The following is a 20132-nucleotide window of genomic DNA, read 5'->3' as shown; positions in this document are numbered from 1 at the left end:
GTGGCTGAAAAATCAGTATTCAAGAGTAGGGGCTGCCCCAAAAAGTGGGACCAGAAGTGGGGGAAATGGAATAGATACAGAGGGGACATCTGCATCTCACCAACGGGGGAACTCCGGAGGGACAGACAGGCACTGATGGCCCAGTTGACGGTGGGGGTACTGGCTTCTCCCACTTAGGGGTAAGGTTCTGGATCTCTCCATCCCCGCTCCCTGTACACTGTTGGCTTGCACCCGATGCATAACTTGACCTTTCATTATTTCCAGGAAATGTATAATGATTGTTTTTCGCATGGACCCCCATTTTGCCAAGGGGTGAATGGCATTATGTGAAAGGCATGTCTACATTGGAAGGGGTATTTCTCACAGTGACTATATATTGTATGTACCGGTCTTTGGTTGGTGTGAAAGAACAAAAACAAATTAAATTAAAAAAAAAATTCTCATGCTACGGCCAGGTCCCTAGGCCTGTCTACTGCCCCATGCCCAACTCAATCTGCCTTGCTCCTTTTGTGGCTACGGAAGGGACTTCCTGCTGCACCAATTTCCAACCACTAACTGTGCCACACAGGTTACCTAGACTCTGCTTGGCCGAGGGTGTGGTACCCATAGACCTCATGGGTCAGATGGCCAGTGGTCTGGTCAGTCCGCCATGCCCCCCCTACTGCAACAGCCTCCAAACCTTCCTAGTCTACCCCTTTTCCACCATGGGTAGCGAGTTGGCGACAGAATTTGCCATCACCTGCCCCAATGTCAGTCTATAACATCGGACAGGTGGGTTTTGAAGATAGTCCAAAGGGGACCTTTGAGACTACCCTCCCCCCCCATGCCATCATCTCACAACCAGCTGACGGAGGATCATCTGCCTGTTCTCCGCGGAGAGGTCACAGCTCTCTTGGCCAAGGGTGCCATAGAGAAGGTTCCAGTGCCAGAAGCAGGATGTGGTTGTTATTCCTGCTTCTTTCTGGTTCTCAGAAAGTACAAGGGCATTCATCCTAGCTCCATCCCTAAAATATAAATCTCATCCTCAAAAAGAAGAAATTCAAAATGCTCACGTTGGGCTCAGGTCTTGTCTGCCCTGGACCCGGGAGACTGGATGGTAGCGATGGACTTGCAGTATGCTTATTTTTATATTCCCGTACTGCTTGCCGGCGCTATCTGAGGTTTATGGTAGGCCATGAGCACTTTCAGTTCACCGTGGTTAATTTTGGTCTTACCAGCGCCCCTCGGGTGTTCACCAAAGTGATGGCGGTGGTTGCAGCTCATCTGCGGAGGTCAGGGGTACCAGTCTTTCCCAATCTCGATGACTGGCTGGTGAAGGCGGGCTCGCCCCAGGCTATTGCCTCCCACCTCCAGACTTCGACGAACCTTCTGCACTCGCTGGGGTTCACTATAAAAGTGCCAAAGTCCTACCTGACTCCGTCTCAGATGCTCCCTTTCATCTGTGCTGTTTAGACAGAGTGCAGTTTCGGGCTTATCCTCCAGAGCGGTGAGTCTAGGATAATCAGACTATGATGGCAATATTTTATCCTCTATCCTGGGTTTTGGTTAGAGACTAACTGATGCTGCTGGGCCTCATGGCCTTCTGCATCCTGCTAGTGACACATGCCAGATGGTATAGGCAGGCTCTGCAGTGGGACCTGAAGTTCCAGTGGGCACTGCATCAGGGGAATCTCTCCAAACTGGTCCACATGTTAGAGGGAATGTGAACAATCTGCAATGGTGGCTAACGAACTACGATTGGGTCAGAGGCAGACCCCACTACCTTCCACAACCAGATAGCATGGTAGTGACAGATTCGTCACTATTGGGATGGGGTATCCATCTGGTAGAGGTGGAGATCAGAGGACTCTGGTCTCCGGCAGAATCCGGACTCCACATCAACATGCTGGAGCTCTGTGTGATCCGACAACACCACAGCCATTTGGTACTGCAACAAACGGGGTAGGGATGGGAAGCAGACTCTTTGTCAGGAGGCCCTGGGTCTCTGGACATGGCTGGAACAGCAGGGCATATCACTGGTGGCTCAACACCTGGCATGTTCTCTGTACACCAGAACGGACGAATTTAGCCGAAGATGCCCAGCGGATCATGAATGGAGTTAACATACGAAGTTAACGCAAGGTCGCTTTGAGCAGTGGGAGATCCTTTGTTAGATCTGTTCGCCTCTGCCAAGAATGTGCAATGTCAGCAGTTTTGCGTGCTGGAGTTCCCAAGGCAGCACTCCCTCTGAGACTCTTTTTGTCTAGAGCGGAGCTCAGGCTTCCTGTACACCTTTTCGCCCTTACCACTCCTGCCCAGAGTTCTCAAGAAGATCAAGAATGACCGGGCCCAAGTCATCCATGTGGCTCCGGACTGGGCACGAAGACTCTGTTATCCCGTGCTACTGAGCATGCCCATTGATCTCCGATCAGGCTGCCCCATCGGAAATATCTTCTGTCACAGCAGCAAGGGAGGGTTCTCCACCCGAACGTGTCCACTCTCCTCCTCCTCGCGTTGAGATGGAAAGGCGACAGTTCACAGCTTTTGCCCTTTCCCAAAGTCTGTAATGTCATCTTGGCAGTTAGGCGTCCCTCCAACAAGACGGTGTATGCCTGCTGTTGGAAAATAATTGTGGCATGGTGTGCAGAAAAATCCATTGGTCATCTTTCTGCCCCTCTTTCTGATGTTCAGCTTTTCATCCTATCTCTTGTCCAGTAGGGCTTTGCTCTGGACACCCTTAAGGGCTGTCTATCTGCCATTTCTGCTTTTTTGCGCTTGCCCTATCAACCCTCTTTATGCAAATCCCCTACTTAATTTTTTGATGTGTGCTCCTTCCAAGCCTTTACACAATTGTCCCCTCGGGCTTCTTACCTCGAAAAGCTTTCCTTGTGGCTATTAAATCTGCCCATAGAGTAAGTGAGCTGCAGGCCTTATCTAGGCCTCCTTTCCTATGTCTGTTCGGACAAAGTGGTGCTTTGCACAGTGACCTGCTTTCTACCAAAAGTGGTCTCTCCTTTTCATGTATGCCAATCTATCTCCTTGCCTATCTTTCATGCTCCTCCATATCCCTCTAAAGAAAAGGAGCGACCCCACCGTCAGGACCCAAAAAGAGCGTTGTTGTTCTACCTTGCCCACTCACAGGAGTTCTAGGGGGACGACCAATTCTTCATGGGGTATGTTCGTGCAAATAAAGGTCGGGCGCGGTGTAAAAATGGACCATTAACAGATGTCATGCTCTGCGTCAAAATCTGCTACGCACTGGCCAATAAGCAACCTCTTGAGGGCTTGTGAGCTCATTCCAGCAGAGCTAAAGCTGCAACAACTGCATTCGCTCGCGTAGTTCTGGTCCTGCACACCTGTCAGGCAGCAATGTGGGCTTCCATACACATTTTTGCCAAACACTACTGCCTGGGCAGTTCCGTCCGCAGGAACGGTCACTTTTGCAGACCCTCCTCCAGGGATGGTATTGCTTGGTATTCAAAAGATAAGGAATCTGCAGCTAGAACTCTCCATCAGATGAACAAGTTGCTTAACCTTCGGTAACGCCTTATCTGGTAGAGACTATAATGAGTCACAGATTCCTTACCAACCCACCCATCCTCCCTGCTCTGTGAACCGATTTCTATGGACTGGGATAACCCCTTGCAGGGCCCTAGTTTAGACATATCAGTGGTCAGTGTTCTTCATGGCTCTGCGCTTCTACTGTGGGAAGTGGTGAAAATTAACTGACATCAGTGCGCCTTGGTGGCGCCTATATAGGTACTACGACGTCACTTCCGGCCTAGCCGATGATGGACCCAGAGCCGATTGACGCCACCTACCGGCGCTCAGGGGTACTGTTCATGAAAAATCTTCTGGATCCAGCCTGGGGACATTTTAACGGTAAGGAATCTACAGCTAGATATAGTCTCTACCAGAAAAGGCATTACCAATGCTAAGTAACTTGTTCGTGAGGTCCCACTTGTGGCTCTTCATCTTCAGTTCACCCCCTTCGTAGAGCAGAGAAGAAAAATCTTTTTCAGAACTCCAGTAATTAAAAAGATTTCTAGAAGTGGAAACCAAGCTAGAATGTTATCACCTCCAATGTGGAATTTTAATTTAGTTCTCTCAGGATTAATGACCCTGCCATGTGAGTCAATGCATAAGACGACTCTTAAAACATGCCATGTTAAAGACCGCATTCTTTAAAGCAATTTCACAGAGTAAATTAAATTCAAGCTTTGCCTGTTCTGGAACTGCATCTACAAATACATAAAGTTTATAATGAGAAATAATCCTCACTGTACCCAAAGTAGTTTGTGTTTCACGTTATTCAACCCACTGACCTACCTGTCTTCTTTCAACATCAAAACACAAGCATAGAGAATTATGCTAGATCAGTGAAGTAGAATGTATGGGAGACAAACGCAATAATGAAACCTGAGCAATTCTTTGTATTGCACGCTACAAAACAAATTATAGCATGATGGATTCTTAAAACTATCCAATTATATGTTGTGTTAGTAGATAAAGAGACACAAATATCCAAACATTAATCCAGCAAATAAAAAAAGAGCTTCAGTAGCTTTCATAGGTAACACCTCAATACCAGATATTTGCATGGCAGTCACTTGGTCTTCAGTTTTACAGTTTTGGATTCACTAAACACTACTACTTAGATACACAACCAAGGTGAGAGGCACAGGTGGAACAAAATATACTTTAACAAGTGTTTGCATCTTCTCACACTTAACATCTTCCCCCACTAGTAATTGATGCTGCTTTAGCATCAATGCACATATTTCGACTCTTGACACTGCAACAATAGTTTGGCAGCTTGAAGTGCCTCTAAATTCATGTGACACTCGCACCTCCCCAGTGAAGAAGGGTAATTGATGCAAAATGCAAACAAAACTGAAGATGGAGACTATGTAATGGGGCATTGTGAGCTTCTGCTCACAGTTATAGGGAAGTCAGCTTGACTGCATTTTTGAACTGACAAAAAAAAGTACATTTTAAATACAGTTTCTGGACCCAACCACTCAATGGTGGACTAATGCTTGGCATGTAAACCTAGATGAGCTTCAACTGTCAAAACATGTCCCAGTTAAGAAATCCGTCCCTTACTTCTCATTTCTAATGATTTTCAAAACAGGACCGCTCTGCCAGCACAGAAAATTCTTAACCATTTGTGAAGGCAATCTCTTTTGAAATCCATATTGTTTTACAAAATTATAATAGAAGAAGGTGGTCATCCTTTGAGGTCTCAATCTGCCATTATATATTAACACCCTTCTCAAAGTTTTTATACAGTTGTACCACTTCCTACGATTCTTCTTTGTCCCTGATGTTAGTTTTAGTTCAGATTCAGAGGGTCCCTGGCACTTTATAAGTTTTCCTTTATCACAAGTCTCAATCAACCTTTAATCTACTCTATTTTTGGAAACCATTTGTAGTCACTTAACTAAAATCAGATAGTGGAAACCCTGCAGATTACTTAAGAGTTGTGTATCATGCCACCCGACACATCACGTAGATCTTAACACAATTCATTCTAGGACAATGTGCATTGGGTTTATTTTTTAGGTCAAGGGACCCATGTGGTTCACGATGGGAAGTGTTGTTACAGTTGTACTGCGATAGCTGCTAACTACCACCTTGTGCTTTGCAATGTCTAGTTCTATTTCTTGACTGCACATCACAAATTGTATATGTAGTGATTGGTAAAACATATGATATGAACATCTTCGACCAATAGATGATTCATTGAAAACGATAATGAAATATGTGTTACAATGTATATTGATTAAATGTTTTATATTTTTAGCTGAAGGTCCAGTTCCGGCTACTACCAGTATAACCACACTGCCTCCACCAGAAACACCAATACTTACACGATCTTCTGCCCAGATTCCAGTAGCTGCTGTTACAGCGACAACCAGTGCTACTTGTACAATTGCTATTCCAATTGCAGTAACGAGTAGCCCTGTGAGAAAGCAGAGGCCACTTCTGCCGAAAGAAAATGTAATTGGGTTATCTACCGCTCCACGAGCAGTGTGGAATTCATCAGGTAAATTTCAAACATCCTCTCAGAAATGGCACATGCAGAAAGTTCAGCGGCAGCAGCAGCAACAACAGACTCAACAGTCACCAACTTCAGTAGCATCTCCAACATCTTCACCACCAACAACTGCAGTAGCAACAGCAACAACCGCACCAACAATGACAGCAGCCCCCACTACAGCAACACCCACAACAGCAGCACTCACAACAGCAGCACCAACAATGGTTTCAGCACCAGCAACACCTACAACACCAACGTCAGTACCATCTACACAGTCCTCTCCAGGAACAAGATATCAAACCAGGCAAGCTGTAAAAGGTACGTGCTTTGTATTCTCTGATGATTGCTGTATTTGTTGTGCATTTTCTGTATACATTACACAATTTGTAACACTCTCTAACACTTATATTGTTGGCCCTAAAACAAAAATGTCCCACATAACTTAGTTACTGATGAAAATATGGGCAGAGGATGGATTCCACTGGCTTTGCATAACATTTTTTATCACTATTCTTGCTAGTCTTGGAGAACTGAAAAATAGCTTACTTAGCACAGGTAACATTTTAGAAACAAGCATTGGCATAGCCAATAGGTCTCGCTTTTGGGACCTTATAAGTGTTTAGCCATGCAACATTTGATGTTGTTGCAACAAGGATATTGTACTGCATAACTAAATACGCAGGTTAATTTGTGGGTTACTTGTGCCTTACCTTGACAAGAATTGTGTGTCCTGCTTGACCAGGGTTCACTCCCCAGTCAACCAGTAACCCAATTTCTTACAAGAACCACTCTGTGATTTTATTCTGTAGTCATACCACTAACGTAATAACCTGCTGATTCCTGTGTGCAACTTTATCACACACTTTAATCTCTGGAAGAGAAAAACCCGTACTTCTGTGATGTTGGTCTGATTCATATAGATTTTGCTTTGAGTAGGTATAATTTACTTTTGATTTACTTCTGGAGTACTACAAGAGTTAGTTTCAGCAACATCTAAGTGAAACAGCCTTGGGGGTTTAAATCATATGCTGTATAACCCCAACAAAATAGCCTCCAATGGCTATACACAGTGTTACTCTTTGCAGTACCCCCCTCCCAATCTATATTCTGCGGTTCCAGTTCTCCGAGTTATTTGCACTGTAAGAGCAGCGTACCCCGGCAAAGTTTGTGTTACGAGTGAGAGGCCAATAATAGAAAGATTTACTGACAGAGAATTTCTTGTGAGTTTATCTACTACAATTGGTGGGAGTGAACGGTGCAGAGTGACAGGGCCCTGAAAGTTTGAAAAAACTCACACAAGTATTTTTTCCACAGCTATTCACAACCATGTAATCGACCCATTTCCTCCCTGAAAAGGGTTGGAGAGATATTCCTGCCGAAGGATTGAGAATGGGAAAGGGGACATCGTCAACACTGTCTGGGATGCATGGCAAGGAGTGTATCTATGGGAAAGGGAAAAGTACTTTGCCTAGGGGAAAGAAAGAAAAAAGTTGTTAACAGTATTTGTATTCCTGTGACACATTGTCTCCTGCACGTGTCCACACTACATGAAATTGCAAGTCAGAAAAGTCCTCATGATCCAAAACGGCAATTCACACAGGTTTTCCAGGAGTGCTGCAGATAAGCTGCCACTTTCACAATTTACTCTTGGAAACCTTTGTGAATTCCAAAAATGTGAAATCTAGACCTAAACATCGGAGTAAACATACGGGTCTAGATTTACCAATTTGCCCCTTAATTTTTCATATATGAAACCATAAAATTCCCTTGAAAATAGCCATTTACAGGTTGGAGTGCGTTTAATAAGCCTGCCTTGTCACAGTCACTAGCACACACTCACCTGCAGACCTCCACCAATTGTATAATAGCTTGCCACTTTACCTGTAGCACACATAGCAACGCTCCCAGGCAGACATACACATGCATTTGTTCCCTACCTGGCCTGATTCACAAAGCCATCGTCTCTAAACAAACCTCTCTGTTCAGCTACAGATGGCTCTACTGACACCTGACGTGTTCACAAAAGGATATCTAGCAGGCATGAATGCTGGTAATCCTTTGTCATTATGCACCCTGCCACAGTAAGCGCCCGGATGAAGGTGTGATTTGTGAACTCACACACATTCCTGAGACTGTGGACATTCGTCCACCCGCCCCCTCCCTCATCGGCGCTTGCCCCCTCCGTTGTCGGCCTCTTTGTCTCCTCCCCTCTAAGTCCAGGTTTAGCTTCCTGTCCCCTTGTTACAACTGCTTCCAATGAAGAGCTACACACACATGAGACCACCAGCCATCACACAGAGGCACAATCCATTAACAATAATTATCACAAACATATATACACACCCAAAATTTCACTGCTATGTATGTTATAAAAGTAACTATTAGTGTACAGTCTTGTGGCTACCCTGTGCATTCCAAAAGTTAACGTTCAAGAGCAAGGAAACCAGTTGTACAAGTAGTCTACTTCATCTTCTTCACGCTGCACGTGGCTCAAGTTCGCTGAAGGGTTGCGCAGAGACGATGCTGCGAGACGTGATTGATTCACAGACATTGATTCACATTTTTACGTCAAACCGCATCAGCAATACTCCACATCCTAAGGCAAGTGTTCAAATCGTGCAGGACTGGTGCAATTAGATGTTTGTTACATACCCTCGACGAAGTATGTTTATGATGCCTGGGAGCAGAACACAATTCCAGGGGCTGTGAAAAAATCAATCTGAAGACCATATGGTACCTCGAGGCAAAACTGAATGTTGCCAAACACTGGACACTCCATGCCCTCGTCAGTTGACGTAGAAAGGAAGATCTTGTTTCCGCTCCTGAAGTTGTTACTATGGCAGAGAGCGTTGTAGTCAAAGTCTTCAGGTAAGTTCACGAAGAAGCATGAGATTCCAGTGGGAATCTCCCCCTTTCTGTCACTTTCCCTCTGAAGAAGGCTTGAGCGCATCAGCAGGGTCTCACCCAATCTCCATTAGAGCTGATCCTGAGCCTATACCCCAATATACCCTGAATTTCTGGGTCCGTCAGTGATGATGAAGCATGTAATGGCCCTTAGGGAGGCCATGCTGTTCATTTCCATCACTTTAATGCTTCTCTCTAGCGTGCCCTTGGGACCCTGCATATCTTCAGGGGCCTTAAGGTAGATATCTACCTTAGGGTCCACCCGTATGTAATGTAAAAGCGTTTTTATATAGTGCAACTATCACTCCAAGGAGCATCTTGGCGCTGATACGGAAAAACCAGAGATGGAAACGGAGCTGGTTTGCTGCTACTGCCAGAAAATGGGCATTCAGATCAGAGTTTTGCAAAGTATGTCTGATGCACTAAAAATCCAGGTTTTAAGTGCCTTCCTAAACACGGGTTCAGCACAGGTTATGGTGCAGTCTTCAGTTGTGGCGTCGGCCTCTCCACTTGAACCCTTCACATTGACGCTGTCCCAACACTGCCGAACGACTGCAACTCGTGCTTTCTGACGGAGCAAAATCCACCTAAACTGAGGCTGCACACTGATCCCACTAGAGCTCAGCCAGCAGACAACCTTTCGGATACAGAATCCTTGCTTTGCCCATACTGTAGTCCCCAGTCTTTTCACAGTATTTTCTACATTGATTCAGACATTGATAATTTTGATAAAGGGGAAGATTGTGTTCATAATAGGATGAGGAGAGCTGGCACTGCAAGATGTCAGTGGCCTGGATAAGTTCTCCTAAGACCTTCTTCGCTGTCTTTATGTGGAGGGCAACGGAGGTACAGGAGCTACAGCTACCTATTATGGATGTGAAGACCCCAGCCTTATCAAGCACCTACAGAAGCTCTATTAGCATTTAATGAGGCCCTCACAGATATCCTCTTGGCCGCTTGGGTGAAACCCAGTTCGGGCCCCCAGTCAATTGGCAGGTCGCTCAACTTCATCGTCCAGCACCAGGCAACCCTGACTTACTTAACATCCTTCACCAGAGAGCTTTGGGGTGCAGAATTTCAGCAATATGGTATATCCCAACACCATCCCCACCAACCCCCCTTGATTGTGAGTCTAAGAGAACAGAGACATTGCAAGTGTACTCTTTCCTCCACAACTTGCTTTGCGATCAGTGAACACCAGCTGTCTTCTAGGCTGCTACTCCCATGCCCTATGGGAAACGGTGATCCAAGTTTTACCGGTAGTCCCGGTGACTTTGCGGAATCCCGAAACCCAAGCTATCTAGATGGCATCAACACCGCTAAATTTGTAAAGCACTCTGTTTTGGACATGGCTGGCTACTTAGGTTGGGCGATGGATCAGAGAGTGACACTTAGCTGCTATGCCTCAATGTGGTTTACGGGCTTCTCTGGTCATGTCCAGGCACCTTTTATGGGCATGCCATTTGATAGCACTCCCCTTTTCGGCGACTAAGCAGGTTTAGCACTGGAATGTTCTAAGAAACCCAGGGCCACAGCATGTTCTTTGGGTCTGTCTACCCACACCAGTCAATTCTACCAGCACTTTCACTCCCTCCTTAGCTATAGCAGAGATTTTCATTTTCGTCAATGCCAGACCCATCGCCAGTCTAGCAAGCCTTTCAGCCTATTCATGGTTGAGCTTGCGATTAACAAAGACCGCATCCAAGGCATCAGGAACACATTCAGCTCAGTCCCCTGCCCTTCCAGCAATCGCAGTCACAAAACTGCTTTAGTGTTTTCTTTACTGCACACAGCCACCCTGTTGGAGGCAGGATCTGTTATTTTCTCCAGTGGTGGCAATTCATCACCTCTGGCAAGTGGGTCCTCCAAATTATACTTTGAGGCTACACCCTTTCATTTCTTTCTTCCATGTCACTCCTTCAGCCACCATCAGGGCAACTGATGGAGAAGCACCAGTTCGTCTTGCAGCAGGAAGTGCAGGCCCTTTTGGCCAAAGGGGCCATGGAGAGGGTTCGGATATAGAAGCTGGGTGTTATACTTAAAATGGATATCCTATTTTAAATTTTAGCACTCAACTTCTTTATGCAGAAAGACAAACTCCGGATGCTCATGCTAGCCCATGTCCTGTATGCTCAATTCCCCAGACGCTGTATGGTGGCATTAGACCTGAAAGATGCTTATTTCCATATCCTAGTCCTGCAGGCGCTAACTATGGTTCAGAGAGGCCCAGTAGCATTTAAGTTTGCAGTCCACCCTTTTGGCCTCACTAGTGCCCCACAAGTGTTCACTAAAGTGCTAACAGTGGTCACAGCATACCTGCGGAAGATAGGAGTACCAATCTTCCCCTGCCTCGATGACTGTTGAAGGCGGTCTTGCCCTAGGCAGTCATTAACCACCTCCAGATAACGGTGAACATCCTAACATCGTTGGGTTATGTATCAACATGCAGAAGTCACACCTGACTCCTACTCAGACACCCTGTTTATCTGAACCATTCGGAATATGGCATTGTTTCTTCCCTTTTCCCTGGCCCAGAAAGCCCACAACATTCAGTCTATGGTCAGCCTCTGTTCTAAACCTAATGTGCAGATTACTCTGAGCTTATTGGGATTACTCGCCTCCTGCATTCTGACGGTGTCCGATGCTAGAGGCATGTGCAGTCTCTGCAGTGGGATCTAAAGTCCCAGTGAGCACAGCACCAAGGAAACTTTCTAAATTGTATCCAGATTTCACAGGAGACTGCAAAAGATCTGCAATGGTGGCTGCTGGACTGCAATTGGGTCAGTGGCAGATCCCTCTCCTTGCCCCAACCAGAATTGACCGTGTTGACGGATGCATCACTTCTGGGTTGGGGAGGCCGTCTGGGAGAAGTGGAGATCAGAGACCTCTGGTTTCCGGCGGACCCCTGACACCAAATTAATTTGCTGGAGTTGAGGGTGATTCACACGGCTTTCCTGCCCACCATTGGAGGAAAGCTGGTACAGCTGCCCACAGACAACACCACCGCCATGTGGTTCTGCTACAAACAGGGTGGGGTGGGTTCCTGGGTCCCATGCCGAGAGGCTCTAGGCCTCTGGAAGTGGCTGGACTGCCAGGGATTTTCTCTGATAGTGAACCAGTTTGCGGAATCAGGGTGTGCAAACTCAGCCACTGGCGCTTAGCAGACCCCTAATGATAGTTCGACTCGGAGGTGGCTCAGAGCATCTTCCATCGATAGGCAAAACACTGGCTCAGTCTTTTCGGCCCTGCCAAGAATGCGCAGTGTCAGCACTTTTGCGCATTGGAGTTCCCAGGGAGGCTCTTTTGGAGACTCGTTCCACCTAGAGTAGGGCTTGGACTCCTGCATGCGTTTCCGTTGCTACCTCCCCTGTCTTGACTTCTGAAGATCTGGAACGACTGGGCAAAGTCATTTTTGTGTCACTGGAGTGTGCCAGGAGAAGGTGGTACCCAGAACTCCTGTGCATGAGCAATTGTCCTCAGAGCAAGCTGCTGCTTCGGTAAGAACTTCAGTTGCAGCAGCAGGGCAGGGTGTGGCACCCGGACCTACACAATTTGCATCTCCAGGTTTTAGTGGCGCAGTTGACCTCATTAGACATTCCTGAGGTTGATGATGTCTTCTTGGCGGTAAGCCGTCTCTTTACAAAATCTGTGTACGCCAATCATGGGGACAAATTTGTGTTTGGTGCAGGCACCATCCAGCTTGATCCATTACAGGTCACGTTGTCTTGTCTGACTTTGTTTGTTTTGTCCCTGTCCCAGCAAGGACTTGATTTGAGCTTTGTTATAGGCTATTGGCACGGTCAGCTTTGGGGTTTCCAGATCAGCCTTCTTTGTTTAAATCACCCATTGTGATGAGATTTGTAAAAGGTTTACAGCGTTCTCTAGTATTGGGGTTTCTTTCATAGATTCATATGCTTGAATCATTCCCCTAAGTTGATGTGGGAGTCCCACGGTACCGTAGTAAAGCATTATGTATCCGTATCATAGGCTATAATGCCAATGCAAAGGCCTATCTATGTCCTTTAAAAAAAGGACCAATCTTGAACAATGACCAGTCGACAATACTCTTAGAACGCTTCCAACAGTGGCATCTTCCCTCAGATTTTCCCTGCACATCATGTGTGAGGGAGTCTCCCTGAGCTCTGCTCAGTTCTACAGATTTGGTGTTTTCCAAATTGGTTTCTCTCTGTTTCCGTATGTCAGAACTAGTCAATAAAGGACTCTTTAGACCTTGTGCTACTTGTAGTAAGAAAAGACTTCATTCAGAAGATCCTCATAAAGAGTGTATTTGCCTTTACCATCCCACAACGTGAGAGACTGGAAAATATGCGGAACCTTTTCTACCAAAACCCTCAAGAACCCGTGAGGGAAGACTTTTACTATGGTTGCAGAAACTTAAGTATCAAACTGCAGTCGTTTCCGAGAAAGAATGTGGTGTGTGTTCCGTTTCCTCACAGACTTCTAAGAAGAGGGAACGGTCTCACCATGAGTCCCCTCACAGAAGCAAGAAAGCCTTTAAAAAGACCAATTGTGTATCTATACAAGGCTTCTCTCATGAGGAAAAATAAGGGAAAGGGCTTCTTCAGACTGTAAATTTGAACCTCCTACTTAAGCCCTAAGGGAGGAGGAAAGGGATAATTGTCAGGTGTATGTCTAATCGGACATGTTCACATGACATGGGGGAGTCCTTCCACCTGTCTATATGGGTACATGTAGCAGTAACTTAGTAAGAACTCACCCAAAATGATGGGTAAAAATACTGATCTTTGTTTGATTGTAAAAGAAGAGTTTTTAGTGATTCTGTGGAAAACCGTATGAGGAAGCATCTTTTCTACTATGAGGATCTTTACTAATATTCACTTATTCAAAAATATTGCCTTTGCATCAGATCCATGTTTGTTAAACTCTAAGTGAAGATTTAAGTTTTCCTATCTCACTCTCCAATCCTTTGGCCTCCCCAGGCCACTTTGTCCCCTTCCCACTTCCCTTGAAGGTTTCCACTAGATGAGCCTGCGTGTCCCTTCCTCTTGTTCTGTCAGACCCCAAAGCTTTTCCCCCTCGGGTACTTTCATGAATATTATCTTTTTGCGTGGCCATTGGCATTGTAACACAGTAGGTTATGTCCAGCAATATTTTAGCTTTTTTGGTTTTTACCTCATTAATAGAAGGAAATTTTTAGGGATTTAATAGTGCCTTGAACCTCACTTCTCATGGGGGCACACAAAAGCAGATCTAAGCCTCAAAAGGATTTAAATGTAAAATACCCTCTTCTGGAAAAAAAGGAGAGTGGGTAGTTGAATTTTATTTCATACTACAATGAGCTGTGCTCTTTCAGATATGGTGTGTTAGGAGTCGGAGGTTTCTGCCTGAATAGCTCTCATCTGCATATATGGACCTTGCCCTGGCCCCTAGAAACAGTACCATGCGCACCCCGTCCTGGCCCCTAGAAACAGTACACACATATGCTCACACTTTTTTTTTAATGTAAGATTATTTAGCATAATTTGTACATACATTTTATGTATCGGAATGATGGTAATTCTGACCGTACTCTTAGCAGTCTAATATAAAGCAAAGTTAACATTAGCAGTGCCACAAACTTTTTATATCACACACCCCTACTTTCTTTATTTAATTTGTCTAGTCCCCATCTAAAATCGGTGTATATGTTATCACCCTCATAGTTATTGTACTGGCTGAGTGGTTATTGGAATGCCCTAATTGTACACCAAGCCATGTAGGTATTGCAGCATACTTGGGATAGACGTCAGCATGTCTGCTTAGCAATCAGTCTTCGTGCCTGCCTCATCTAAATACTCAGTGCTCTTTATACCTTCTTCTCCATTGATTCTCTGGGGAGAGGAGAGGGAACTCTTTCTTGTGCAGCTTCATGTATCACTGGCTCAGAACACTAGCAGCATCTGTATTAAAGAAGCATGCAGAAGGCAGGCAAATGTTACCACTTCCATTCCCTTGCAATCCTGAGCTATGCGAGGTTAAATGGACTTGCAGCTATAATAATTGCTCGTAGTCCTGCTGCTTTTGGAGAGCAGAAAATGGCAGTACTCTGTTTTGTTACTGTGTTTGTCAACTTACAGTTATGAAAATAAAGTCTGAAAATAATATGAAAATCTTGCATACACACAGCTTTACCTTTCACAATATCAGTTTGCTAGGCCACCAGCCTGACCTGCACATACGCTAAAGTTAGTGCTCCTATGCTGTCATACAAATCAGTCCTGGCCAGTATGTTTTATGTATGTATTGCCACTAAATCTCTGCTGCAGATAACAGTAATGCCACTGCAGAGTTGTGTTGGTACAGGGATCTTTGTCCAGATGGTGTTCAACCCCTTGCCCGCTAGCCTCCCTTTCCCTGTTTCAAGGGGTTAGAAGGACATTGTAATTAATGTGATGTGTTGAGCTTTTGATTTCTTACAACCGGTAAAAGGCGTTCCAAGGACATTTGAAAAATGTCTCGTTAGGACCGTGATGCTTTGGAGGAGAGATCTCCTTCACTGTCCTCTTTAGTATTACGGATGTGCCCATTTCTCTCTGGGAGCAATATTCCAGGTCCTCGTAGCCTTCGCTGCCCTTCCAAGTGGAGGAACTCAAGGCCACCCACTGGAAACTCCCACCAGGGCCATGCTCCTAATCTGTCCTGCCCTTGAACTATGCAGGATCCATCTGTTCCCTCCGGGGAATTGGATTGGAGGGTGAAGCCATTCTTCTTAGGGCTGCCATCTGTTTCAGAGACACTTTTCACACTCCGTCGACCGTCCGTTTATCCGCTCAGCCTGTGATGTTCTAGTCCTGCACTTTCTTTCTGGCCATAGGTAACCATTCAAGCCACCGTCCTGCCTCTAGGAGTTCACTCTAGTTGTTTCGCCCCCCCCCCCCCCCCATGTGACATATCGCACCATTCTGCAAGATATTAATTCTTTAAGGAGACACTTTTACTGTGGGAATCTGTACGTGGTAGTCGAATCAGAAATGAAACTCGTATTATTCCTATATATCAATCTGGAGTTGTCCTTCCTGTTCCTAGTGTACCTCAGACCTTGCGACTAATTCAAATTACTACCGTGAAAGGTAGACAGCCAGAGCCTAAGCCCTTCCTGCCTTCATCCTCACTTCTATGAGGTGTCGGGGTGTTCTCTGTTTGATGCACCCTTCGCACTAGGCCCAAAAAGAATGCGGACCGTGTTTCTGGTCCAGATGTTTTGATCGAGACACCCTTCCGGTGTTTTCACGACGGTCGCTATGTTTTGGTTTCGTTGCTCTTGGCTGACCTCTAGTGGCGCGCACCGTGACTTGCGGCCTGCGTGGTATGATAGAAGTCCTAATCCGAATTGTTTTAAAAATGTGTGCCAACCGCGTGAATGACTGGATAAACTGTCTTCTTTGTGGCTCCCTCAAAAAGAAATACAGCACAAAGAGAAACGGCTGCTCTTAGTACCTCCATGTTTTGGGAGCTGGTTATCTTTCCCTTTTTGAGAAAAGGTACGTGCCTTGCTGTTCCTGCGAGGATACAGACCTAATTAAGATGGCTGTCGATAAAACAATAATATATAAAAATAGGAAGGCTTGCCTACCTACACCCACGAAAGAAGATTTTAAGTTTGAGAAAATGTTCTTTGTCGACTGTCTTGTTTTGGTGAGAAAGGTAAATTAGAAGGGGCAAACACAATAAAGTTAGAAATAAAATTAAACCATTATTTCTTTTTTAATTGAATTTTCCTTAAAAAACCGGAGCTGCCCACATCGTGATTTTGAAATCTCGTAAATTACAATGGTGTTTGCTAAATCACTATTTTCCATATTTCCACTTTTCATGTAGTGATGGTGAAAACCGTTAGTTACATTTTTATAGTGAAACATCTCCATCCAAGTGTGCATAAAAGAAAAAAGACATTTTGTAAAAATAATAATAACAAATAATCATGGCTTTCTTCTGCAAAAGGCATTTCATCATAAATCACATAATACATAAAAGTTAAAACATTTGACAAATAATTACTATAGCGTGCAGACAAATTGCTTAAATGCTCTGCCTACATTACCCGCGTGAAATGCCGTGTTTTTAATATTTTAACAATACCCATATTTGGCATGACTAGTTCATTCAGTAAGTTTTTTTTTAAAAGATCACACCTAAGGGCATCATTTCATAACCATCTGCATAAATTGTGGGCACGCTAGGCCCATGGCAAGACAGAAGGTGGAAGAATAAAACGGTAACGTTTTAAGTTCTTTGATTGTTTAATTATTTTAATTGGTCGTATGTATCATATTTTAATATATTTATATTTTAATACAAATTAATTCTGAAATCTGACATGTTTGTGCCTGTCATGGAACATGACAGTATATTAAGAACGATCGTGGGAAGTTAGACTGTGTGGTGGTGAAGCTGACAAATAGGAGGAACACGTCATTTTTAGGGTGTGACGAATTGTAGCTGGTGTTTTTACAAAGACTGCTGCAATAAATCTGAATAAATACCTTCTGGTCAATGCTCTCTTAAATGCTGACACAGATTCCAAAGTTTCTTAGCACTTTAAGAAACCGAAATACTTACAATTCCCTAGTTAAAAGCCTTGCTCTAATGAATATTGAAGAGCCATGTTGTGTAGGTTGATCTCCAGGGTAGCTAGAAGCCAGAAAGTGGGGTGTGCCGAAATCGAGCTTTATGATCCTCGGCACCCTACAATCTATACCTCTGTGTTCTGGAAATGGGCAACGGAAGTCCAAAATCTTTTCCATGTCTATTTCTCCTCCTTTCCTTTTTTTTTTCCCGAGTCCAACTCATGTAGTTGTCAGACTGTTATTGAGTATGGAGTCTTGCATGAAAGAGATTTTCTTTTAGTTATTTCTCTTTCTGGACCAGTGTTAACCTTTAGATAGTGCAGCAGTCTGCTGCTCTTACAGCTGTACTATCTAAAATTAATTCATTCGCCTTCTACTTTACAATTCTAATCTCTAGTTGATGGTATATGCAGTTCTGCTGCAGTGATTTCACCCTCAAACCTTTCTACTCTGCATCTGCAAGCACCATCTCAATCTGTACCACATTTGATGTACAACTTGTGGACCGATAAACATTTCAGATTTCAGAAGAGGAATCGCATCTAGAATGCATTTACTGTCTTTATGCTTACGAAAGCATTACAAAATGTAACCTTAATAAAATAGTTTTATCTACTAAGAGAAGGGAGAGGTTAATGAGGGTTGTGTTCTTTATGTCTGAACATGTGTTCTGAACCAGGCTCCTGCACTATCCATCTGACAGTGCGAACAGATGGAAAGAGTATTTGGAAAAGTATCTGGTCTTATGGTTCTGGCTTGTCAGGTAGCCCTGCTACCCAAACTATAGTAGCAAGAGCAGTGGGAAAAGATTTTCACTGTTAGTCGATGTTGGAAAACGGTTTAAGGAAATTAATGCTATCGCCAAAAGCCTCTCGACTTGGAGGGGAAAATTCAAAACTGGTTTCTGTTTAGAACTTTATGCTTTCAAGCCAACTTGAAGCATCATCTCATCAATGGCTAAAATCAAATGACTCCACAACCTTAGCTGGTCGGGAATCAAAGGGGGCATCAGAAGTAAAGTTAGTGAATGCTGAGAAAGTTTATTATGCTCAAAATTCTCATGTAGCTCATTTTTCCTTGAGATAATTATTCATTACCCCCACCCCCCACAGAAGTAGAGAACTGTGTTAAAATTGTCCGTTAAGCCCCATTTTAAGTGAAATCCAGCTAGAAAATCAAGTGAGTAACATATTTTTTTTTTAATTGAGAGGGTTTTATTGAGTCAGTCAACCTGGCTCATCCGTGCAAGAGTGGCTATTCTTGACTATTGAATCGAAGATTAGGAAACTTGATGTTAAATCTAGTTTCAACTGTCATATCACAACTCAAATTGCAGTCCTAGTCTTCAGTAAATGTAATCCACATGGTTGCTAGGGTGCCCATATTTGTTGAAGGTTGTTATTGAAAATACGGATTTATTCTAACTAACCATAGTTATCATTAACCACTAGCCTCCTCAGTCTCAACATCTGACTGCGTTGAAACAAGCTTGGGTACATCCTAAGTCTGCAATTGGACCATGTTACCTTGCTAGCTATAGGCTTATAACTAAGCTTCCCAGTGTTTGCAAACGTCCTGCAAAAATTCCTGATTACCAGCAAAAAGAGCTTAATTTGTCATATCAGTCAGGATGTCATCCTGGTTGGGTAAGCTAAACCGTCTTTGTGGATGTAAAGGAACAATAGAAAAAGAAAAGGGGGACAACACTGTATTTCTCGGAACCCGGATATTTGTACATACCAAAAAGAGCAGTGGTTGTATCCAGAGAATGTGACAGACCGCTTACATCCTTCCATTTATGATTTTAAAGTAAACATACTTTAATCTTACTTAAGTACAAAATGCTTGGTGCTATAATGGTGAATAAAGTGCCAGTATATGTCTCAAATGGAAAAACAGGTAAAATGAAAAAGTGTTCAAAACATATATACATACACAATCTAGTCCAACCACAGGCCCCCGTTTGCAGTCCTATTAAAAAGGATCAGTCTGTGTTTTACCCTCTAGTCATAAATGCTGGGGTCTCCACCAGGACAGAAAGGTCCGGAGACCATTGGTGTATCCTTAGTCTTAACAAAAATGACACAGTGTGTTGTACAGTGATCTAAATCAATATGGAAACAGACATTCACAACTCTGACCATTCAAAATCTCAGCGTGTGCCAAATGGAAAGCAGAGAAAGTCTTCGTCTTTCCTGTGTTTTATTGACAATGTCACAGTTGTAATCTGTGTGTAAAGGATGGTACATGAAACAGACTGCCGCCTCTTTCAGTGTATCCATGCTTTTTCCCTTTGATTATTGCACTATTGCTTTATTTGCCTTGGCAGTACCTAGATCGTTGAATCGAATTAAGATAAAATAGTGGTATCATGAGATTAATAGCCGAGTCTTTGTTCTTTTGTTTCTGTTAACTTGAGTGGTTATTTGTCACTCCCAATCTTTGGGCACATAAGTCCTGTTAATGCTGTTAACCCATTATTCTTTCTAGACTGGGAAGAAATCTGTTGGAATCATAGTTCTTTTTGATGGGATGTCTAGGAGCAGCTGCTGACTAGGTGCATCTGTACCAGAGCATCACCTGTGGTGATGCTTCGCATGATGGCAGCGTTCAATCAG

The 20132-nt window shown here is 44.1% G+C and overlaps 1 protein-coding gene across 8 annotated transcripts in view; it reads left to right on the top strand.

Moving 5' to 3' along the window:
• The window catches only part of ZMYND8 (zinc finger MYND-type containing 8), a 420239-nt gene that overhangs the window by 254173 nt on the left and 145934 nt on the right, over positions 1-20132 (top strand). For all 8 annotated transcript variants that reach the window (XR_014966854.1, XR_014966853.1, XR_014966852.1 and 5 more), the window contains one exon: positions 5786-6340. Coding sequence is in view for 5 of the 8 variants with exons in the window: in XM_085619413.1 (XP_085475539.1) it covers positions 5786-6340 (555 nt within the window). In the remaining 3 variants the exon portion in view is untranslated. The remainder of the gene's footprint in view (positions 1-5785; positions 6341-20132) is intronic.

The sequence above is a fragment of the Triturus cristatus genome, chromosome 7, assembly GCF_964204655.1.
Source record: "Triturus cristatus chromosome 7, aTriCri1.1, whole genome shotgun sequence".
Taxonomy (NCBI): Eukaryota; Metazoa; Chordata; class Amphibia; order Caudata; family Salamandridae; genus Triturus; species Triturus cristatus.
The sequence above is the reverse complement of the archived record's forward strand: the minus strand, read 5'-3'. Positions and strand labels throughout refer to the sequence as shown.